This window comes from Lycorma delicatula, chromosome 3 (assembly GCF_047948215.1).
Source record: "Lycorma delicatula isolate Av1 chromosome 3, ASM4794821v1, whole genome shotgun sequence".
In the NCBI taxonomy this organism is placed as follows: Eukaryota; Metazoa; Arthropoda; class Insecta; order Hemiptera; family Fulgoridae; genus Lycorma; species Lycorma delicatula.
This window is the reverse complement of record NC_134457.1, coordinates 102,463,323-102,490,365: the sequence shown is the minus strand read 5'-3', so window position 1 is coordinate 102,490,365 and position 27,043 is coordinate 102,463,323. Positions and strand designations below refer to the sequence as shown.

The window sequence follows — 27,043 nt, the reverse complement described above, 5'->3', positions numbered from 1 at the left end:
ATCTGCACCCAAGTTATCACAACAAAGTGGTGAAAAATACACATGTTTCTGTAGTAATCTTTATGATCTAAATTTGAAACCATATCGTAGAACAACCTACGAGAAAAAATAAACGGAAACGTCTTAATTATTGAGACTGGCTTCTCAGAAAATTTGTCGACGATCACATAGATTCGATGATATATTTCATATCAGATGGAATATTTCATTTATCTGAGCGAATTAATTTGCACAGTACCAGGTACTAATGACAGAAGATCTTCAGAATATGTTTAAGCGTCCACTATATGATGAAAATAAAAACGGTGTGTGGTGTGCTGTTTCTGGTAATACTATAGGATGACCAATATTTTTAACCGGACTGTTAATAAAGTGTATCGTACAATTTTTGAAGAATCTTCACATAGTTAACAGATCGTGTAAAAACAGTACAGCTTCTTCCAACAAAAAGGAACAACGTGTCACACATCAAACCATCTGTTAGCATGCGTTCATGTAACTTTTATAGAAGAACGAACTGTCAGTAGACAGTTCTACTGTCGGATGGAGTAGGCTCCCTCCGCTTTCCCCAGATTTGTCCATTGTTGCAATTTTTTCCTTCTTTACGACAAGAAATCGCCCCATTAAAATAAAAAGTTTTGATTCAAGTGACTAATATTATTACTCGAGCTCGAACATCTTTTCCAAAAATATGGTAAATATGTCAACTTATGCTAATGTAAACAAAGAATTTATTTAATATACGTCTTCATTTGTTCATATCCTTTACAAAATGATATATATCGCAAGTGTGTTTAGTCTAGCGGATAAATTTTAAATTGTTCACCCATTATTATTAATTAAATAACGATCAACAATTAATTTAAACTTACCATTTAGTATGTGAACAAAGGTACTGGCGGGCTGAGCGTTGGATGGTACACATGAATAATTCCCGGAATGACCGGGAGTAGCGCTACTAACTAGTAGTGTGCTACTTTTTGCAGATAACTCTGAAGTAACATTGATACCGCGGTCTAGGTCATAATTGACCATGCGGTTGTTGTGGTACCAGAACATGTAGATCGGTGGCTCAGGGCTCTGTCGTAACGTGCATAGTAGCCGCAATACGCTACCCAATTTCAGATACTTCTCTCTAGGTCCTGCAATCTCCGCCCGAGCTTCTAAAAACATAAAAGAAAAATTTGAGTTAGACATGTTACGTACTACAAGCCTCACTAAAATGAACTGAAGGAAAAGTTTAGTTACAAGCAATTTAATTTAAGTACGTCAATTGATTGGATTTTATAAAGGTTTTATTGTGAATTACACTCAATTATTTAAATGTTGTTAACAAATTTGTGTGTTTTTGGAGGTAAAATCTGCTTGAAGATTAAATTTAAATTTTTGAATATATTAAGTTGGTTGTATTTATATGAAAAAAATATATTTAAACGATCAATGTGGGGAATTATAACTAATTCTTAATCTTTTGTTTATTTGCTTGTGGCGTCATCATAGAATATTGGATAAAAAATAAAGTGGGTTATACTTTTTACCTAAGAGCATGATCGTCCAAGGAACCAGTACTAGTGTGGGTACTTGCGTCTAAGATTTTATTTTTTGCCAAAAATCATCGCTTTAAAAGACTTTGAGATAGAGCTTTATTTGATTATACCAGTATATGAGATATATTGTAATGAAGAAGGCTTTTTTAATATATATATATATATATATATATATATATATATAATTTGCCAGAGAGAAAAATAATTTTACTTATACCAATCCGTAAAGTTTGCTCAAAGTACTTTCTGGCTACTAACTAATTTGTTATTGCATATTAGCGGCAGAAAAACTGAAACGAGCATGTAACACAAGCAAGGCCAACAGACGGCCCGCGGGCCGAATCCAGCCCACGAAATATTTTTAATATTAGCTTTTTTTATAAGTAATTGAATAATGGAAAATATGGAAATTTAAAAAACTTTCAATGAAATATTTAGTAATATTCAGCTCAACATATATTTGTGAACAAACCTTTTCTTTAATGAATCTAAATAAAAGTACAATAAATGCCGTAATAAATTTTTTACCTAAATGAATCGTTTTTGTATTTAACATTTTTTAATTTTAATAAATTGTACGGCTCGAGAAGAAAGTTTTCTTTCCAAATCAGCCCGAAGACAAATACATTGGCCACCCATGACGTAACACGACAAACAATTATAATTGTTGAACTACATTAGTGATGTGTGCATGTTTTTTGCTTTTTTTTGGAAAATGCTCATTAAAAAGTAGGATGCGCATATTACACAAGGAGAATGGTTTTTATCGATCATGATTATGTAATGTATTATTATATTTGTATGCTTTTGCAGCCTCAAGTGGTTTCTTATGAGTACTCAGAGGTCACCAGATGTCTTCTTCTATAAAATGTTTCATCACTGGACGGTGACTTAGTTTACTTTAGATTAAATCTCACAACTAAATTATACGCTTACATTATTATGTATAATTAATCAGAAAACTTCAGCTCTAGATATAAAACGAGCGATTAAAAACTAAATCGTTATACTAATATTTATATAATTATAAAGGTCCTTCATGCATCTTTTTTTTATTTTAATATTCATGATGTACTTTATTTTAGAAATGGAAAAGTTTTTATAAATTTGAGTATACACTTTTGAAACCGCGAAAGTTGTAAAAAATCTTTATCTTTGAGATATATTTTCTACACACTAACTTCCTTATTCCAATCTGTCTTAATTTGCATTCCCAATATCCTCTACTAAAAAATTCCTCCTTCCCTTCACCGATATAGTTTCAATATATCGTATCTACATTTCACCTGAGCCTGAAAAGAAATCAGTTTATAATCATCGAAAGCACGATTCTTATTACAAATAAAAACCAATAAAAATTTTTAAAATTCATCCTAAATGAACGGTACAATTTAACACATGATACATTTAACACCTGTTAAATATCATGGTCTTTTAATTCCCTATTTGAATATCAGTCCAACATCAAAGAGTACCACGAAACACAGTGCCCCTAGAAGCGTTTATAAAGTTTAACACAGAGAAAAAACTGGGTCGAACAAAAAGTTAAACTTAAAAAAAAATTTTTGTCTAAAAAGTACACCGTAGTTAATTTAAAAAATTCATATTTCCTAACTACAGTATTGTTATAATATTACTTTACTAAATCAACGGCTGATTACAATTCATTAGCTTATATGTAATATTCAGATAATTTGCGTTGTTTACTTTTACTATTACGGTCTCGGACATGTTGTGAATATCATACGTTTTTATTACTTTAAATGTGCTTATTAAAACGCCGTCCACAACGTTACACAGCATTTTTCTCTAAATATGAATTCTAATCGAAATCTGTCTGCATAATGTCGGTTTCATATTTAATATTAATACCATTTTTACCTCAAAAACATATAAACTGTAATTAATGCACAAAAAAAATGTGAAAATTTCAAGAATTAATGATAAATAATTACGCTAGAACGCTTATATTGTAAATATTATAATCTCTTTGTATTATTAAATATAAATAAATTATTATTCTGAATTAATTTGTGGTCGATGCTGTAGAATGTATTTTCTGATTTATATGGTAATAGTGATGAATAGCATAATGTATTCTAATTTCTTGAAATTAAATTTTAATGTTGAAATAATAGTAGTACGATAAATTGTATTCCAAATATATTTAATAATATTTCGTTAGTGTAACCAACAGAATTATTTAAACCAAAAAATCGTAATTCCTCCCATTTATTATCCAACTTTAGAGATCACAGTTAATATTTTAATATTTCATGTAACATAATTTTAGATTAACCCGAAAATAATAATAAATACGTTTAACGCAACGGAAATTATCAACTGGAGTAGAATAATAAAAAGTAGTTCGTTATTTTATGGGATTTCTTTACTAAAAAAATACGGTGTAAAAAAGGTACTGTTTGATAATGCCTTATATTGATTTTTGAGATTAAATATTTTCACTAGCCAGTTTGAGTGACGTTGTCAGTTACAGCGCTAAATTTTTAAAAAGATTTAGTCAGCATCTCATGCTGACTCGCTAAGTATATTCACTTGAAGAAGAAGAAGTGAATAAAAATTTTACTTCAGAATTTATTTGGTTCGCTTATATTATTTTTGTTGCTTATGTGAGAAATTACCCCCATTAATATTTAAAAAAAGCCGAAGAAAATTTTATAAATTTAAAATTCTGACCCAATAATTATGTTACGATATATAATTAATGTCAAAATTAAAAACTTATGCGTAGACTTATAATAAAGATAAAACTCAACTTCTCTAATTATATTAACATTTTCCCTTGTATTATGTAAGTCTATGCAGTTATGTCTATTTTTTTGTAAGATTTCACAATACTAAATGAAATAAACAAATAATAAAAAGAAATTCAAAATGGGAAGTCATTTATAGAAACTCATAAAATCTAAACTTATATGACTCAAGACAATTTCAAACGATTTTAGAAAAATTAAATTTAAAAAAGAAACTTTGTTGCGTCTGTTAATAAGAATTCTGTAGGTTATTTTAAAAGACGTGGTCGTGGATGCATTACAAAACATTAGAAACTCTGTTATCCAATTAAGATCACAGATAATATATAATGTAAACATTCTATATGCCCCTCTCAGTTTAGTTAAGGGTTTAATCTAATAGGTTCCTATTCTGTTTGAATTGTCCTGATCATTTAGATAGTTCGTTACTTATGATATTCGTTTTATATTTTATGTGCCGTCGTTAAAATTTAACTGTACTTGAAGTGTTTAGTACCCAACTGATCCTTAATTTTTATTAACATAGGAACCCATATTAACCCGCTATTATGTTTCAGATTAATTTTTCATGCACAATAAGATTTATAGAATAAATGATAAAAATAAATAAAGTATAGAATAAATAGTATGGAATAAATGATAAAAATAATAATTTGGTAATCATCATATTTTTAAATTTAGTAAGCATCACTCTTCCCTAATCATCATTTGTCAATTATTAAAATTTTGATGTAGTCTTTCGGAAAAAAATATTAAATTCTCAGATAACATAATGGTAAAATAAAATAAAAATAACCAGGGATTAAAATTATATTACATATACTTAGATTTCTACTTGTTTTTCATTATTATTTTTTGAATGAAACCATTTATTGTCATTTGATGAATTTAAGCAAACGAAATTTCTTAATTCATCTAGATAAATAATTATATTATAATCCTAATATTAACGGAACTACAGCCACTCAGATCATCGAAACAGGAAATGCCTTCCTAAGTTAATTATTTGTAATATTATATAATAATAAATACATTTCTTTCACAGAAATGTAAAAATTATTTTTAATGGATATAATATTAAAATTACAGCAGGAATGCTAAGTTTATTTTCCAGTAGAAGACTTCAAGATGCGATTAAAAGAATATCTTATAAGTTATTTACTTTTAGTTCTAATAGTCTAGTCAAGCAGTAGCGAATAACTAATATGGCAATACGTGGAGTAAATTCACGTTTCGGTACTAGATTTAGTGCTGTCAACTTAGAATTGTTACAGCTCAGTAGTATACTGAACATGCTGCTTTGTGTTTTTATAGCTTATTGTTTAACATTTATATTACTTTTCTTTTCTATTACTTTATTTTTATTACTTCGTGCGATTAAATCTGTAATAAATTTTCTAATAACGTTGAATAACATCTATTAATGTTGTTAATCATATTAGCCTTTTTTTAATTAAAAAACTCATAAATCTTTTATTTTAGATAGTTCTGTTTTTTAATTTACATATTAACATATTTATATTAGTTTTTTACGTGCAAAAAATTTTGAAGTAGCCACCACTAGGTTTGTAGTCAAACATAAAAGAGAAAACCCCTAGAAAAGCAAAGGAAAATATAAAGCTTCTTAATGTTTTTAATTTATTGTTAGAAAAAACCTTTAATTTCAATAAATAAACTTGATAACATGACAGAAGAGCTAACCTGTTTTTAAAAATTTAGTGTACACAGAAGTGGAAAACCAGATGAAGGAGGTAGGAAAATTAATCATAACGATCAAGAAAAGGATCATATGATTGCCCGTTTTAAAAAGTAATGATTGTGTTAATACGGCAATTGAACTAAATTTTTTCCATTATATTTAACAACCAACTTTGAAAAACTTGTTATCCATAATAAACATGGACCCATATTTGCTGTTTTTTTTTATATTTTTTTATAAAGGCATTTTGTATAACATTATTTAATCATTATATTTTCAACTTTTTCCAAAAATCGGGGAAGTGTGATCAGCAATACAGAAATGAATTGAGAATAGAGTACTTGAGGAAAATTTAAAAATAAAGGATGTAAAACTCTTTATCTGGATGAAACAGTGGTTAATGGAAGCGATAAAAGAGTAAAACTTTGAAGGATGCGTTAATAAATCAGCCAGGCAGCTATTCTTAAATGACTTCCCCACTGGATCAAAATCTAATTCAACCAAAGGCAGGCGGCTCATCATTGTTCACATTGGAAGTAATAATGGTTTAGAGGTAAACAGGCATTAAATCTTTGAAGAGAAGAAAACTTCCGGGAATGTCATCAAAAGTTTGATGACGAATTCTTCCAAATCTATTTTTAAAAGTAATTAAACTACTATAAAAAAAATATGCAACAGCAACAAAAATTAATATATCACAATATGCAACTGGAGGGGTTTCCAAATACTTCTTGGCACAATAACGATATTATTTATCTTAATATTGTGCAACGTTTGATCCAAAATTTACTACGTCAGAATTGATAAGAATTGTACGACAACATCGATACAAATATATAATTAATATATTTGACATGGTATACAAACAAGTAACAGATCAAATTAAATATAAATATTAATCTGTAACTGATGGCAAGAGAGAATAAGTGCGATAAAATAAAAGGTTTCTACCGCACCATTGTACTCTTATGAAGTAGCCACTAACAGGTTTTTAGTCAAACACAAAAGAGAAAACCCCTAGAAATAACCATTCTATTATGGGCTCTTCAGACCATCTGGAGCCATGTTCAAACGGAACGTAGGTATAAATAATGAAGGTTAAAAAATTAACAAAGAAGAGTGTCAAGTTCAAAGAAAAAGTTAAAGAAAACAGAATGATGGTGAAAACTAGAAAAATTGTATCCGTCAATCTATGTAACACAAAAAATAAGCATTCCAATACACTGGTAGACAAAATTGTGATAATTATTTTAAAAAAAGGAAGACATATATCTAACCGATTCACAGATGAACTAAAAAATTTTTAACTTAAAATTCTCTAATAAAACTAATAGGTATTTTGTTTATAAGTAGGTGTTTTTATTATACAATTAACAAACGTTTGTGTAAATTTAAAAGTACTTTCAGTAGGAAAAATTATGGGAAATAGAAAAATTATGAGTAAAATAATTTTTTTAAATAAAAATAAAATAACAAAAAATATTCATATGAAATAATAAATATATATATAAAACAAAAATAAATGTTATCAAGTTTTGACTGATTCAGTACGTAATGCAAACAAGTAACATACCAAATAAAACATGAAGTAAATTAAATAAATAAACATAGTTCATTAAAAAATAATAATAATATTGAAAAATTTGCAGAGGATGGTTAATGTAGCTGTACGATAAACAATGTTCGTGTAGTTGCCTGTCGTGTGTTATTGGGATTAAATCATATTCACTGTGTTTAATCTGTACCTCAATGCGTTTAATTTGTTTGCATGAGATAAAACTAGGAATCATAAAGAATACGTTGTTATATATCTCACTAGTGAAGACGTTGAGGACAATTGTTACAAATCTTTACTCTGATCGGTACATAAAATTACATTATATAGATCACGCAGTAGTGAGTAGTGTTAGCCATTGTGCTAACCCATGGATAAAAAATTTAATTTTCTAGAAGTTACTGAGTAGATCAATTAAGTAAAACCTACACCGCAGTAGAATCGCAAAAAGGCAATTAATTAAATATGGATATGATTATTGTCCATATTAAGTATTAAAATTATAAAAACGTGAACCGCTAAACGTAATATCTGAAAATACTAAATATATAAAACAAATACAATATTAATCAAGATATTAGTGAAATTTATTTGAAAAAGTATTTATGTTCGCGTTGAACGGAGTGCAGAAAATTCTGGATTTAAAAATTTTTTTTTTATTTATAAATTCAGCTAGAGAGTAATGTTTCTTAAAGTGTTTTACATTTATTTTAATAAATTGGAGGGAAATATTTTTAAATAGTTTGGTAATTTATTAAAGTTGGCAACAGTACCGTAATTTATCAAAGCATTTTGATAAGTCGAAATATTATGTTAAGTTACCCGGAAACAGTCAAGGTTGACGGAGGTTCATATTATTGATTTTTAAGAATAAGTGACTATTCCTTTTTGTAAAGACTGCAAATACAGGTTAACATTTTTAATTTATTAAATATCGGTTTTCACAATTATTACTAATGACCAAGAATTAAATAAACAGCTTATATTTTTATATTCAAACTTGAAAACTCGTCCATAATACGGATATATACGTGTAGGAATAAGTTTAAAAATAAAAAACAAACTTCATTGAAGCTTTGATTATTGCAAAAAATAAGAAATACCAGCCACTAAAAAAATTACCATCCCCAAAAATGTATTACTGAAACTATACGATGTTTGTTATAAATGCTAATTACTTCAGTATTTAATTTTTTAAATGTGATTAGGGAATCGTTGCGAAGGAGGCAAACGATTATTGTTTTGTAATTAGACTCATGGTTCACTGCCCAAGTTACTAGTACATTATCAGAAAAGTTACGTATGCGCTTACATTTATATACGAATTTATTTTATAATTATCCACTTTCAGAAAAAGGTATGTATCTTAAGAAAAATATTAGTAAACAAAATACAAATAGGAAAGATTGAAAATGTTTTATTATTTTAATCCTGAAATGTAATTTTTTTTTTTTTGAAAAGGTTTGTGTACATACCTTTATATCTACCTATATATCTGAGGGACTTAAATATTAACGTCCCTCAGATATATGTCATGAAGATTTTATATTAAAAAGATATTTGTGACAAAATAATCAGGATAATTTTTTTTTATTTTTAAAAATAGTATAAAAAATATCAATATATATCGTTTGAATTTATATTAAAACATAAAAACTAATACATTTTTCAATTAATGACGTATTATATTTATTAATGATCTTCATTAATTATTAAATGATTAAGTTAATTCAACTTAACCCTTTAGTTAAGATAATAAGCTAAAGATTTTACTTAAGTTATGAAACAGGCAATTTTTAAAATTCAACTCATTTAATGCAAGTACCTGTTTTTATAGAGTTTACTAAACAGGAAGGTACTCTTCAAAAAAGAAAGTAGACTTATGTTAGTTCACGTATTTAGTACGTATAGAGTGAGAGGCTTTTAGTGGAGTGACTTTATTTATTTATTTCCCTTCAGGGCCTCTCATTTTGAGAATACAAGGACTAGTGACCCCAGTCTGCTGTCTTTCTTTTAAATAATATATATAGGCTTCATACCACACGTAATAAAACACATCTGCATGACGTAAAGAAAAATTTAAAAACTTCTTTAAAATAATACGACAAAACTTTATCAAAACAAATTGAATCATTTACACGAATTACAGATTACATAGAATAATAGATTTACGATAAAGTTATGATTTCTTGTGCTGCAATTTTCTTATAAATTACCAAATAATTTTAAAATCTTCATTCCAGTAATAAATTATTTTTTTGAAAACACAATTAAATATTTACAATTTGTTCTCTAGGAACAATGAATAAACGTGGTGGATGTTAATAATTTTCTTGAAGGAGAAAAGCCCTAAAGCAATTAACTCTACTTGCGTAATCTCATCCTGGAAGTTGTAAATTTTGAAAAAAGTCACTACATTGAAAAAGTCTAAACATCAAGTATCGGCACTCATGTCCTAAAAATATTTATGTGGTTGTCAAGTGGAGCAAACCTTGAGTACATTTCTGCAACTATAGGTATGTTGAGGTTTCAGTGTATAATGTTATTGTATTATACCAAGATAAATCTGTGATCATGCGTAAAATTTGAATCGAAAGCGTTGTAAGAAACTTATGTTGGATTTTTCTGATATTCCCCATAACTTAATGTCACGGATCCAGATATTTTTAATAATTCCCTTTGCAAATTATTAACTTGTAGAGAGATAATTATCAGTTTCCATTTAATCCAGTTTATTGAATCCAACACAATTGACGGAATTTAGTATTCAGTTGTTTACTAATATACGTGATTTTTCCAAGTGAACCTTTTGTCAAGGTAAATGAATACCTAATTATTTTGACGATTCGGATCTTGGTGGCTAACGTTTATTCAATAAATCTGGTGGGCAGATGTCTGTTCGGAAGGAGAATATAACAAATATACTTTTATTTTCATTAGAAATTATAGGTCAGAACTTCTACCATGCCTCAATATTGTTTACTTGTTATTAAAAATGCTTAAACGCGGTCTATGGTATCTTATTAATTGCTTCACTGCGATTTTATCAGGAAAATAATTATTGTTGCTTTTGGAACAGTATTTGGAAAAACAGACATATCAAAAATTTCCGACGAGTATAGAATCGAAGATAGAATAGATTTTTGAAGAACGCTTCTATTTATGGAACAAAGTTAATATGATTGTCTAGAATTTAACCTTGAAATACTTCGTTCACGAAAAAAACTGAAAATGTTAACGTTAGAATAAAGTTGAAGCTGTTTGATTTCAAATAGAAGGCCGATCTTTATTGATTTTCTAGATGTTTAGAATCTGCTGAAATCTACTTTGATGATCGAAAACCAAATTGGTAACCAGGTATTAGGGCAGAAATGTTGTAATATTATTAGATGGTTACCTGGTTTGGTTTTCAAGCAATTTTCAGCAATGAATTCACGTTATTTTTCATACTACAAATAAGAAAGTATAGATGAAATGTGTCAGTTAATTTATTATATTAGTAACATGAAATTTTTTTTAATAATATACAGAATATTAAAATATACTCATTCCTCGTGTATATATCACTAGGTTGTTTATGGTTGGGGAATTTGTTATATTTTTCTGAGCTAGTAATAAAAAGTAGATTCGATGCATTTATGGAATGCTTGTATGCATGCGTTCATTGTATCTTATTTGAAGCTCCATCACATATTTTCAATATGTTCGTAGAAATCAGTTGGAGAAGTTTATTTGATACATCCGTTATGCATTGTGTTTGCTTGATGAGTCCTATCTGTATGTGAGGGTTTGCTTTTCTTTTGAAAGTTATACTGCGTTCAAAATTTTTCAATATATACATTTTTTTATATTCGTTTATGAATGAATATTTATAGGTATGATGTAGCTCATCTTAAAAAATATTTGAATATTGGTAAAAATAAAAACACACAAGAATACCTTTCATTTTCATTATTATGTAACATATATACAGTTGATTCAGTACGAGAGGAAAATTATTTAGAAACAAATTCTACAGTTTGATATAGGGAAAAACGTTTATGCAAACATATGACGGAAACGATTTGTTATCGTGTTAATGCTTACGAAAAATTTCGTTTGGCTTTCAGTTCCCCAGGTAAAATGAGGTCATACTGAAATTTATCAGATATTATATAAATTACATACGTCAATTTTATGATAACAGAAAGTATTATTCAAATTAATTTTGAAGCATATATTTAGTTTTGCCAACCTAAATTTTCAAATATAAAATTTATTGTACTAAAAATCCTGTTTTTAAAACAAGATTTTTGAAAATTCTTAACTTTATTTTAAAATTCGTAGCATTTTTCTGTTAAGTTTTGTTCTGTTTTGTGTTGAACAATAAAAAGTTGATTTTTCACAGACTTTGTTACTTATTTTTTCTCAAAATTAAATTGTCTGTAAGTCTTAATAATATAATTTTCGCATTTAACAAAGTTATTCTACTTCATATCTAAAAAAATATGTTTTTCGCCACTGAAATTGTGTGTTTAACGATGGATATTATGAATAATATCCATACAATACTACATCCAATAGTATAGTAATATCCAATAACTATATCCCGTAGTATTCATACTACAGCAGATACAGTTCTGCGACCTGTTTTATTTGATCTCTCAAGTCAAAAACATAAGAAAACCATTTGGTTTACCCCTTATATAACTCCATAAATTTCAGTTTGATCTGAAATCCAGGGGGGAAACTGATCCGGGCGAGATTTTTCGCTAGCCTTAACTTGATAACAAAACTTTTTGGACTATGGTTTTCTTTCTACTTATTTCATGATCTAAAATCAGTTCCTAAATCATTTCCCTTTTCTCCTGAATAACTCTGTAAAATAAAGTATTGGTTTGCTTGGCATTTCTTCCGCCACTACCCCAATCGGTCGCCCTAAAGCATAAGACCGAATGTCTGTGCCACAAACGGCTACTACGCCTCGAAAATAGTTTAGCGACCAGTGTCCTAATAAGCTCCTACAACTAGCCCAAAAGCGTGAGCGGAATAAGCGTGGTGCCATACACCACTCGCTTGCGTGTCCCACCGCCCACTTATCATATATTACTAAAGTGAATTTTTAGTAGCTAAAGGGGTAGGTGCATCCCATCAATTAAAACAAATACGACTATCACCAATCAAATTTATCTCGTCAAACACAGAAATTCGCTGCCACGCCTAGGCCGTTGAATGCCAGCAAGTAACTGTCCAACATTAAAGCGCTTGGAGCCTTAATATGGCTGGTGGCCAACCATATTTCTCGGTTAGCTTTCTACTGCAGCGCGGTAGGAGTCTTTTCCTTTAGGTTAAACAACTTATGCCAGTTGAAAAAAGCAACTGCATCAAGGAACTCCCACACGATCCGACAATGCGGTTCACACCAGATTGACTCGCCGCTAGGGGGCCAATTTTCCCCTTGACCTCTAAATTTCCTGGTGGCCAGAGTTCTGCCCCCTGTCAAGAGCTGGGCAGTTGAACTTCATGTGTTCATTCGACTAAACCTCCCCGCAGACGCACATCTCATCAGCTGCCAGGCGGAACCGAAACAAATGTTGGTTTAAAGTTACATGGTTGAAGATAATTCGGGACCCCGATGCCCCTTAAAAACGAGGGAGAGGCATACTATCCCCACAGTGAATTAAGCTGTATTAATCTATACAAGGACCCTTCGTCGTGGCGTGCCATTCATGCTGCCATGCTTCCATCGTGAGGCTGTAAAGTCTCCTCCGCAGGCGGGAGATGTGCAACTGTTAAAAATGTAGAATCGGTGTATTGAGATTACCGTTCCGCTCCGGTATAGGCACAGCCCAAAACGGTAACCTAAACACCTCGGCCTCCCTGCCTCTTCGCAATCTTCACATTGCTGTTCGAACTTTCACCAGTAAAACGATTTGGAGAGCCTTTCCCAATACAGCAGTTTAAAAACACCTTTAAAAACACCAGTGCACACAATTAAGGCTCTGTCCTGGGCACTCCTTAAATTTGGAACGAGTGCTCGATTTCTTTCCAACCTATGCGTCCAAACGGCCGCCCCGTAAGAGGTCGTACTTTCGAATACACCTTGGTACACCATGCCCAAAAGATAGTCCGACAGCCCGTAATCCATTCGAGCAATCCTGCTAAGCCTGTGCATCACAGAGACAGCGTCCGCCGCAACTTGCCTAATGTGGTTGCTAAACAGCAACTTTTTTCGAACAAAACACCTAGGTAATTATGAACTCGAATGTTGAATATCAGACAATTTTAATTCGTTTCTTTAATATACATATAGTTAGGTTAATGCAGGTGTATTCGATCTCTTAGGTAATATGATACACTTCTATGATAGGTGATTAATATCCGATTATTCATTTGGAGATATATTTTTCAAATTTTTGGATAGCATCTAGATCTTATTATACAAAGAGGAAACGTTTGTTTGTACGATAGAAAAAATTTTAGGAACTGCTAAACTATCGCTACAAAATTTTTACAATAGCTTCATTATGTAATCCGGAGTTTCATAGGCTATATTAAGATGGGAACTGATGAAAAAGGGAACTGATGGGAACTAAAAGATGAACTATTTATTTAAACTTGTAAACAATAAATAATCCGTTACGGTGCTGCACTACTTATTTGCGCCGCTCCTTTCCTATAGTGAGCCGCTTCCAAGATTATTTTTCAACAAAGATATTTTCAATACAGTTCTTATTAAATTGAAGACAAGCTTATAAACTTGGTGAAAAGTATTTATGTGATTTCGGTTTATCATCGCCAATTCGCGATGAAAAAGATAATAAAAACTCCTGATACAATGTTACGAAATTTTTTTAATATCAATGAATTCAAGAGTACATAAATTAACCTTTTTAAATTAGAATCAGATCAGCACCAAGCATATGATTTAATTACTCGAAGTACTCATATTGACAGAAAAAAAAAAATTATATGATTCTGGAGGAACTGGAAAACCCTTTTTGATTAATTTAATTTTCGTGTATGTTTGGTGGACAGGTAGCTTGCCTCCCGGTGTAATATCGTCGGCATCGCTGCGTAGGTGACTTCGTTGGTAGTAGCATTGCTCATTCAACTTTTAAAATTGCCGTTAAATGTATCATATGGAAAATATTCTGCGTCAAAATGGTCCTCTTGGTGGTAAATTTTTCAAGATGAAGATAATTATGGGTTGAATACACCACGATTCTTCGAGATCATGTTGAAGCGATTGATCGTTCTTTCAAGAGATCTTACGTCACATGATACGTTAATGGGAGAAATAATTTTTAACTTTGCTGGAGATTTACGGAGATTTGCTAATAAGTGAAAATTTGCAAAGCCACGACGGGGAATGCTAATTACATTATAAAATAATATACTAATATTATGACTCATCGAGTCATGGAAGATCATTAAATAAGTTTTAAGATCACGGAAGGTACTTATAACTCTACTGAAACCCTTACCAAATTCACACAGCACAAGCACAGAAATTTTCTTCTAAAATCAGAATAGATTTCTCTCTTATCTCGCCTTTCAATCAGGCACATATCAATCGTGTAAACAAAAGCTAAAGGACTATTTTCAAGAAAAATTTCTCAAACATCTACACAGAATGTTTTTTTTTGTATATAATTATAAATACAAGTTAACAAGTTTATTTCATATATATATATATATATATATATAAAATAAACATAAATTGTTGAAAATTACAAAGGAATACTCTTAGTATCCAATAATGTTGACTTTTGTGTAGCAAACAGTATTAACAAACATTAGCAAAGTAAATACCGGTATAATTGGTTACATATTGTCAGTGAGCCTTAACAATGTGCTTAGTGTAAACATGACAATACTACACTAACAGTTAGTTTACATCAATTTGAGTTTATAGAAATGCTCATTGAATTTTATCCAGAACTTTATAAAACTACTTCGCGGAGACAAAACTAACATGGTTTTGCCTTCCCGAATGAAGAAGATTACAATAAAGCTTAAATATAAATAGACGAATGAACATAATTTCAAACTAAAAAAAAAAGTTTTTTGTTTAGTTAAGGTTTAATTATAAAATAAAGTTTTATTTGAACACGTGAAGCATTTGTAAAAACAAATAGAATAAGCTAGTACATTTTATGATAACACAATACTAATTTTAGTTGATCGTAAATGTTAGTTAGCAACATTTATCAAAGTAATATTTATTATTATTTTAATAATATAACATTAAAATAATAAATTAAAACATAAATAAATTTAAAAACATAATATAATAATGTTTATTATATTAAAAATTACTCAGAGTTTTATTCAGATTAATATGTGATTGTCAGGAATGTTTAAGTTTTCTATTCTATAAGTAACAAAAATATCATTAATAAATGTTTAAACAGTTCCATACAACCAGCATCCAATGGAAGTTGGTTTTATGAGATTTGTTTCTTCATAAATGTAATTTTGTTATTGGTTGAGTATAACTGTTTTTTAACTGAACATTTCTTAAAAGATTTTCTCATTAAAATTATTTTTTAATTTCGTTCGTAAAATTGGTGTTACTTGCAATAATTCTTTAAACATAGTGATCGTTAGATAGTGATTTAAACATAGTGATTTCTAACGTATTAATTGAAAAATATTTAAATATCTTTTACTATTTATAATCAATAAATGTATCCGTACTTATAAATTAATGTATATTTATAATTCTGATTTATTTATCTACTTATACTACTTAAAACCCATCAAGTAAGTTTTTTTTTAAAATCTTTCAATTTAATTTTTAATAAATTGGGAGATTATTTGGTCCTTTTCTACCATACAGGCGTCACTAAAATTTGTTTTTTTTTTTAAATAAAACACGTCTTATAATAATCCAACGAATAAAAACACTGAAACAGAGTAGCAGTAGAATAGAAATTCACAATGTTTTTACACAGATGTTGCAGGTGGCCAATACTGTATGATTAAGTCTAGGTCGGATCAAAATGGATCCTCATCACCAATCAGCCCCTCCACAGGAATGCGCTGAAGTAACTTTCTTCATATTGACAAGATTAACTTCATGATTACCACAATGTTTCTTCTATTTCGACGATCTCTATAATCTTCTCATATCTGTATATGAACACCTGATACCATTATTAAACATAAAAGGGTAGATACATTTTAAAACGACGGATACCTTACCTTTCGATATAGTTAATTTGATACGCTCGCCAAGAATCGGAAACAAAACGTGGTACCAACTCCAACAAGATCTTTAGTAGCCTGGAGCAAAATAGGAAAGTCCTGTCCCGAACTTACACTATAAAACATTCGTTAGTCTCATTTTAGACTCATCGCGTCTAACGCTAACTACTGCGGGGAAATACAACCTTTCCTGTTTCCACGATCTTTCCTGTTGAAAAATAAGTAGTTGTCAGTTTCTATACTTCTAACGATTCCATTAATCTTCTTTACCGAAATTATCCACACATCCTACAGATAATTACTCCAATCTATTTAACCATCTGTCATTATCTTTTGCACTATTTTATGCTTAGTAATTCGTAACCGAATAAATGAAAAGAAATACAGTAATAAATGGAAGCTTAGAACCGCTTAACCAATTACAAACAAGGATACTAATTTTTTACGGCATTTACATTTGCAACTTTTCGGAGCCTTTGTTTATGTATAGAATCATTTTATGATTAGTTTTACATTTTAATTTGTTTGATAGAAGATCCTTCTTCTGTGTAACCAGAACCGCGGTTTCTTCAGTAAGTTGTAAACCCCAAATACTCATTTTAATTAATATTATAAAGTACTGACACGAAGTAAAGTAAACAACTGAAATGTGAAGTAAATGTATAATCAGAATCAGAGTTTGAGGGAACAACATGTCCCAAGTTTGTTTAATCTACTGCTGAGGAATGAAGCCAAAGGCAAAATATACTTATAGATTACACTTATTTTATAAATCTATCATATCTTATGTTTAGCTTTGTAAATAAATTTTGCTTTTGTTTAAATTTAATTACTTAATATACGCATAAACTTTGCTGAATAACACAAAAATGTAAAACTTTTCACCCGTATAATAAAATATAATAACATAACTGACTCATAAGATATTCTTTCTTGTGAAAAAGGAATACTAATTTAATGTGGCAGAGGTTGTTTATTTTTCTAAATGTATCTTTTTTTTAAAATACATGGAAATAAAAAAATTCTAAATTCATTAAATGTTGGTTTAAAAAATTCACAATTATAACCAAAAAAATACACATGTAGCATCTGTGAATCCAAAAAATATATATTATTCTTTGTTTGATATAATTATTTTATTTGATTTTTTTTTTACTTCTAGATATTTCCTACTTTTATGTAATAATTTTTCAAAGAAGTTTTTCAAAAGATGAGGTTTTATTTTTTTTTTTTTGAGTACATAGTGGATTTTTATTTGTTCGGTATTTTTCTATGTCTTTATTTTTATTTTTTCATTATGAATCTATTTTGTTTCTTCAATTTTTAACAATTATATTCAGATTGTTTATTCCTTACAGTTTTTGTTTTTATCATAATATATGTGTCCAATAATTTATTAAAACAAATCAGTCTATCAAGCAAAAATTGGCTACAATGTGATTCTCCCATATTTTGTGATTCTATTGTATTTACAGATTTTTATGTTCATTATAATTAGTATTTCTAACTGTAATAACATTAAGATTTTTATGTTTATAATTTAGCGATTTTTTTGAAAAACCATTTTAGATCGGCAAGTATTAGAATTATATTTTCTACTATTTTGTATTTTCTATATTTCACAAACTAATTTTGTATTCATACAATGTTTTACCTTTGTTGAATCTTTGATAATATATTTTTATTATAAACAGTAAAGGTTTTTAATAAAATATCACTGAAGATATGTTTATATTTCAAAAGAGGTCTGTCAGACACATCCACTCATGTTTGACAGTCACGTCCACCCCTGGTGGGATAAAATAAAAGTAAATAAACAGTTTGGGGATGTTAGTCGAGTGACACGCCAGTTGAGAATGATTCCCTATTAGCCAATTAATAATGATTGTTTTTAAGCAGGTATATATTTTATAGGTCAAAATTATAAATTTTGACGGAATCTTCCCTGAATTTATAGAAACTCTCTGTTACATATTTATTTTTGTCCCATCTATAACAATTTCAGAATAAGGTAATTACTTTGCTGTTTACAAAAATTATGGAATGTTTTTTTTGTTTTGATTATGCTATACCGATTGCGATATTCAATTTTTCCTTATAAGTGTTTTAAAAATGACAAGTTTTTTTTTCCTCAAGCTGAATCATATAATGTAAATGAGGATTTTTTTAATAATATTTTATAAAATTAAAGTTCATGAAGTGGGCAATTTTATTACCTTTTATATATTCTGTCATAAGTTTATGTTGGGTAAATTCCTTACAGGTTTATGTTGGCTTATCTAAGATGATGAACTCTTTTTAAAGTTTATATAAAGTGTGCTACATTTGATGGGAAATTTGATTATATTCGTATATTATAAGTGGATATTATAAGCATCTTTAAGTGATTTGCATAGTTATTCTATTTCCTAGTTTAGTTTTCTTTTTTACATGAAATTTTCAAAACCTTAAGTCTTTTCAATTTAAAAAAAATAATAGATAAAAAAACAAAATTAATTAATACGAAAACATAAAATTAATTAATAATTGTAGTATTAAAACCAAAAAGATATTTGAAACCATTGTTAAAATGATTTATTTCTTATTTCAAATCTATCTCTCCTCTGGCAACTATTATAATGGGCCAAATTAAACGGCTCAGTGCGTATATAGATTTACCTTCATAACAGAGTTGAATATAAAATTTAATTTCCGTTGAGAAACTAAACGCCTGTCTTCAAACTGGGACAGTGATCTCGTTACCGAGTGATGAGAACAATGCTTTTCATCAAATACAACCCATTCATAGTAGTTCACTTTTAATTAATTTTAACTTAAATATACATACTGTATCGCGAAGTTCTCCAGGGACTTTTATAATCTATTTTACCTGTGAAAAAAATGAAAAAGTGCATATAAACATATAAGCCTTGAAATGTTTCGTTTGTGAGTTAGGGCTAGTGAAAAATTTCGCTCAAATTTAGCTACCTCTGTGAAATAGGCCATACTGAAATTTTAACGATGTTACGTAAGGGACAGTGTAATGATTTCTTATGATCTTTCACCTGAAAAATCGAATAAAATAGGCCATGACCACATCTGCAATAGATTTTGAGAAATCTGGAGTGAAAACAAATAAATTTGGGTAAAAAAACCTGTTTTTATATTTGACATAAAAAAACGTTATTAAAGAAGTAAAAACAAATAAACTTAAAAACAAAATGCAGAGAATTTAATTCTGAACAAAAAGTATCTAAGATAAGATGAATAAAACAAAGAAAAATGAGAAAAACCCAAATTTTATACAAAAACAGCACGTTACTACATTTAATGTACTTAGTAATGCAAAGTACTTAAGAAAAAGTACTAATTTAATGCAAAGAAAAAACAAGTTCTTTTTTGGAGATGTGAAAAATTTGTAAAAGCAAAATTTACTGTTAAAAATTGCTGTTGAAAAATTTAAAAGAAGCTGGAAATTACTCAACAATTTTAAAATAAAAATAAATAAATAAATAATTTGAAAAATTATGATTTTAAAGTTGGCAGTAAAATAACAACATAAAAATAATATACACGACATAAAAGTAAAAATCATTGTGTAAGGTACATTTAGTATAGTGGGTTCTATGAACTGTGCTGTCGTTAGTGAAGGTTTCCTGTGAATTTTAGTTTGACCGTGACCGGTTTGCCATTGAAGTATTGCCACACTTGTTTATAACAGGAGAATTCGCTAATAGAGTATTCATTTTGGGGGTGTGTAATGATAATGACAACTGCTGCAGCAAAGTATATAATACGTTTTCCGAATCACAGGATTCTAGATCCCAACACAATTAGCGAAATTTAAATCATACCGAAACAGGTTTATTTCCTGTTACTAAGAACAATCTGTCCTACACGTCACTGTTATTGATGCAATTATTATCGATGCAGTTCAGCATAATCCAGGCATCGGTACACGACGTTTTCCTAAGCGGATTGGAGTTTCGGATTTAATGATTTGGAAGGCATTTAAACAAAACTATCTTTATCCTTACTATATGTTCCTTACTTTATGTTGAACTGACTATTTAGTCAGTTCAACAACTACATCCAGGAAACGGTCTGCTCGCTTGAGTTCTGTAGCTGGTGGAATACAAATCATCAAAAACTGTAAATATACGTTTCGTTTACCGACGAGGCCAATTTTACTCGATATGGCGTCAACAACTTACGTAATGAGTATACATGGGCAGAAGTAAATCCTTATGAAACGATGGAAGGCAATTTACAACACCTATTTAGCGTCAATGTATGGTGTGGCCTTCTTTACAATCAGCTGTATGACCGTTCATATTACCTGGACATTTAAATGCTGAGGTCTGCTTCCACTTTCTTCAAGAAGAATTGCCACAGCTGCTTGAAGATGTTCCTCTAGCATTGAGAAACAAAGTATACTTCCAGCACGATGGCACACATCACCACATCTTTAGTGCCGTTTGCACTCACTTAAATCATCATTTCCCTGAGAATTGGATCAGTAGTGGAGATCCGCACTCCTGGTCAGCAAGATCACCTGACCTAACACCTTTAGATTTTTGCGTCTTGGGATGGATGAAAAATATTTAATTCAAAACAAATGTACATTCTCGTGAAGAACTAATTGTTGACGCGGCTGTATAATTTAAAGACAGCCCTGAAGAAATAAAAAGAGCAAAAAAACAGTAAAGAAGCGTGCCAAAATTGTCTTGAAAATGGTGGGCTCATTTTTGAACATTTATTATAAATTGGAAGTATAAGACATATATTACACATTATAGGTGCACTTTGGTCTAGTGTTCGGTTTCTAAAATAATTTGAATTTTACTACCATTTCTTTGTGTCATTCAACTTATACTATTTTGTTCAGAAGTAAATTCTCTACAAGTCTTGTTTAAAGTTAATGTGTTACCCATTTAACAACGTTATTGTACGTCGAACATAAAAGCAGGGTTACTTTAACCCAATCTATTAATTTTCACCCCAAATTTTTCAAAAACTACTGCGGACACAATTCTGAGACCTATTTTATTCGTTACTTAAAATACCATAATAAATCATAAGTTCTATCCCTCAATTAACGACCGAAAAACTTCAGTACGAATTATTTTTACGCTGAAATCTGAACCAAATCTTTCACTAACCGTTACTCGCAAACGAAGCATTTTAGGGTTTATATTTATATGAACTTTTTCAAATATTTTCACAAGTAGAATACGTTATGAAGGTTCTTGGAGAACTTCGTAATACACTTTGTAAATCAGATTCAATAACCAATCTACTACTTTTTGTCTCCAGCGACAAGTAATTCGCATTAATTAATATGAGTACCTGTGGATTTTTTTTTTAAAATTATTAATAAGCAAGAAATAATTTTACAAACTACAGATCAAATAAATCTTTACCAAAGAAGGATAGCGATAGAAAGACCTTATTAAATTCAATGAAAGAATACATACTAGTTAGTTGACTACTTAACCTTCTATTAAACCTTTTAAAAACATCACTTTATGAAAGGGATTAAACGTGAATTAAAAAGTTGTAAATAACTATAAAATTTTAATTCTAAAGAAAAACCTATGAATAAATATGACTGTTATAAAACTTCACTGAAATTCAGCTTTTATTTTATTACTTTTATATTGTAAAATCAATTTTCAAAATTAAGAAAAAACGTAAACCGATGTTCCTTTATTGGGTAACCTAACTTGAATGTAAATCCTTGTATAAGAAGCAAAAAAAGATTTTAAACATAATTCATATTAACTCCTAATGACTAACATCTTTTATTCTTCAAGCTCAATTTATTTTATGATTTATTTTAACGAGGGCGAAAAAATGAATGAATGTATAGATAAGAATGTGCCAGACGTTAACTAGAAATTAAATTCTAGTAAAAAAAAATGATTATAAGCCTGCATAGTACCCGCTAAACCAACTGGACATTTTTGAACCAATGATTTCCCAATTATCGAAATTTTTTTTTAATTTGTGCCTATTCTAGCTACATTTCTAAATATAAAATTTCATATAGTAATTAAAATAACTACATTAGGGATATTTTAATGTTAAAATAAAAAAAATTAAATGTTATTCAACCGCTTTGGAGACAAAAAATATTAAAATGATCATGTGAATACAAACAGTGAATACAGGTCTTGTAGACGGCTGCTTGTATGAGCTTCTGATTATTTTCATACCACAAGTTGCCAGTGAATTTACTTATTCTTATTTAAAAATATTATTTTATCCGTTACGTAATTACGATTAACTTTTCATTATTATATGCACTTTCTCTTTAATTATATGAAAACGGATGTGATAAAATTTATTATTTTTTAAATTAATTTCCTTATTATTTAGTTAACTGAAAAAATCCTTGATAGTCTGAATACCATTGAGCAAAAATTATTTAAACTGGAAAGAAATTAGGATCAAAGTTTGCCTAAATAAGATAAGTAGTTAGGCAGAAAGTGAAGATGTATTTTTACAATTATGCTCTTACACCGGCATAACTCTGTGTATTAAATTAAGTCTTCAGTTCAATGTTATTGAGAGAAAAAAGTATAAGTTAAGTAAGAAAATTTTGGGGAATAAAGTAAGACTACTCTTAATGCTACTATAAAGTGGGTTATTAACCTTTGAATACAATGGTAAAGATATTAAACGAATAATGTAACTGTGAATCATACATAATATTTTTCTTTCCTTTTTACATTAACTAACTGTTTTCGTCTTGTGTATTATTCTCATGATTTATCAAATTAGATAATTTTTTTATTAGCACCTCACACTACCTTTTGTATAATCTTTTTTCCTGGAGGGTGGTTAACTATATTATCTACTGTGAGAATCAAAAATAACGCCAGGTTTGTAATATATTACAAACAACAATAAGTTTAAACATAATCTTACATATTAAAGATTAAAATACTCGTTTTTAAAAATCTTTATGATTTTTCTTAAATAAATTTTATAAGCAATAATAAATATTTATATTCAGTGTTTACACTTTCAATAATATTATTAAACGTTACATTTTAAAAAGTGAATAAAAAAAAAAAAAATTAATAACAACCTCTTCTGTTTTTATTATCTAAATGTTAGGAAAATAATGAAGAAACTGGATTCTTACCCAAGTAAAGCAACTCAGAATTAGTAAATTAATTCCATCTAACCTCTATTTACATCAAACAAATCTTCAATTTTTCTAATATACTTAGTACGGAAGAGTTGGTACCTTGTACTTTCTAAAATTAAAATAATTCTTAAATGGGTTGATTTTATCGATCATTACCCATTAAGGATCACTTGTTATGGAATATCATCGTTTCATATTTGTAAGTGGTGGACTATTTTGATGATTGATGTTATTTCAGAGTTTCATCTCTAGTTAAGATGAACTTCTAGTTAAGTTCATGATGTTAATGTGGATCAGTAGCTATGCTAATTGTTCACTATAAAGTAGGAAAAATAACTGATATTTAAACAAATGGATCACAGTAAATTTTCTCTTACAGTGGCTAAAACATCTACAATAAAAATTATTAAAAAACTTAAGTATGAAAATAGTTTTCGTTGTTTATTATGTATTTCTAATGGAGTTTTTATATGAAAAATTTTTTATACTAACTTTTTTTGGAAGTTGCTGTTTTTATATTTAGTTTCCTAAATAATGAAACTATAAATAAATTGTACAGATTAATAATGACGTGAAAGAAAAGCATCCAATGATTACTTCCCAATACGATATAAAGGTTTAAACAAGGTACAATACAATAAAAAGTAAATGAATAAAAATATAACTATGCGTAACAAAGTACACACAATTCGACAACTATACAGAACAACAAAGTTAAATGGCAACATTATATAGTTATACAGAACAATAAAGTAAAATTGTTAACAAAACAGAACAAGTAATACATAAATCTAACAATATTGATTTAAATTAATATTATAAAGTTAAAATAATATTTTCAATCAGCATTATCAGTCAGATCAGCTAAGAGTTATCATAATACTTCACAAAAGATTTTCGTTAAAAATTCTTCTCTAGAGAAGGTTTAATGTTTTAGGTAAAACTTACTAAAACTGTCAAACTAAAATAGAAATTATAAAGCAGCATATAAACAAACCAACGACAAAGTAAACTCAGATTATTTATTTACTACTCAATAAGCGGAATCTACCTAAAACTCTTTCTAGAAAAAACGAGCTAGTGTTAAAAATAAATCCAAATCGAATTTTTTACCAAGAACTATGATTTCTTACAATCATTACAATTTTAGCAACATCATTACAATACAAATAAAACGTGTTATAATCTGCTTCTTCATTAAAATAAGAAAAATTTGATTCGTATTTAAATTTAAAAAAAATAAACAGTTGCCTGTCAACAGAATAATTTTCAGTCGGCTTTGATCACTTATTATTTCATGTGCAGTACTATTCTCATATCCACAGATCGATCAAGGGTATATATATATATAATTTTATATTTAATATTTAAATTTTATATTTACTTTAATATCTAATTTTATTCAATAATTCGTATTTTCGGAGGTGGTCCCATACAACTGAATTTGCTGTTAGATAGATTTTAAAGACACAAAAAAAAATAAAAGAACACAACTTTACATATAACAAAAGGTAAAAAATATATATTCTTACATAAGTTTCGACAGTTATTAATTACAGACATATTATAAAATAAGAAATAATAATAACATTAATAATAGATAAATTTATATTTTGAAATTACTACTTATCTTTGAATTTAATTGTTTGTTTCTGGGGCTAAATTGCTCTTACGTACTACAATATCATATTTTACAGTAAAAAATGCAAACATGTATGTGTACGTAAATATCTGTACAGAGAGTTGCAGTTATCTAATAGAAGCTATTGTTTATCTAATATTTCTCACAATTGAATCACTATTTTCAAAATCCTCTTATATGCAATGATATTCATACGGAACGTAGCAGGCTTCTGAAATAAACGATTCAATTATCATAAATACTATTCTATAATTTATGAAAAGTTAAAACTAATTTTGAGATGTTCTGCAACCTGATGTGAAACAACATGACGGAAAGGAAAAATATTTTTTAATATGGAAATCAATCTGTTTTTGCAACGAAGTTACACCAGGTGCAATGAAAGTAAAAAAATTGTGTTGGAGAAGGTCGAGTCTGCATTACTACCGAACCAGAAAACATTTACACCCTCTAATAAAACAGCAATAATAATCGTTTTGCTTTTATTTACGCATGTTTAATTTATTACAGTTTTCATGTTTTATTTGTTATAATTCATTATTACGTAATTCGTATTAATAATTCGATAAATAAAGATTGAAAAAAAATTAAGAATAATAATTTAGATGAACTTTTAGATTAAAAAAGTCTATCTAGTGAATGCTTGAATGTATTTTGTATCCGTAATTGATTTAAATTATATGTATTATTCCACAATTATTTTTTCTACAATATTTAGAATTCTTATTATTTAGAATTTTCAAATTCTTTTTTTGTAGGATTGTTTTAATCGATTGTACTATGATTATTATTATTAACAGTTACTTGAAATTTTCATTATACGTCGAGTTCCTGTGTCTCCATCTTCGTCAGAACAGTCACTTTCATTACCTCTGTCTAGAATGATGCTAAATTTAACCGTCATTTTCGTTGATTAGCTGGTCCAACTTCTTGTATTCAGTTTCAGCTTTTTTTTTTCTATATGTTCGCAATTTGATCTTCAATCACCCTTTTTTCATTCATTTTTTCCTCAGCTAATTTTTTTATATCAAACATTAAAAATGTTGTTATTACTACCAACTTATCTTTTCAGAGTCGACCATATTATCTCAATGGATTTAAATTGGTAAGTTGGAAGTTGCAGAAACTGATTTCCGTGTTTTTTTAATACTTCATGAAAGTGGTAATTTATTTTTTAATTTCTATATTATTTAATAATATCATACAATTGTAGTTTTAACACTGTTTTATTAAACGGAATAATGTTCCTTTCTAAACAAATAATCATGCTACTGAACCACCATTTGAATCCGGAGGCTTGTCTAGAAGTGAACTGTGGTATGGTAAATTAATTATCGATAACAATCGCTGACTGGAGGAGGAATTAATTTTTCAGATGCCCACTTCATGAAATTATTGAATCACCGCTTTTTGAAATCAATCTCGAAGTTAACATCGCGTTCGGAATGAACCTCATATTTTCTCCAGCAGATTATGATTAGCCAATCACTTTTATT

The 27,043-nt window shown here is 28.7% G+C and overlaps 1 protein-coding gene across 1 annotated transcript in view; it reads right to left on the bottom strand.

Annotated features, from left to right (window-relative positions):
* The window catches only part of LOC142321180 (uncharacterized), a 355,594-nt gene that overhangs the window by 45,022 nt on the left and 283,529 nt on the right, over positions 1–27,043 (bottom strand). The window contains exon 8 of the mRNA XM_075359173.1: positions 873–1,163. Coding sequence (XP_075215288.1) covers positions 873–1,163 — 291 coding nt within the window. The remainder of the gene's footprint in view (positions 1–872; positions 1,164–27,043) is intronic.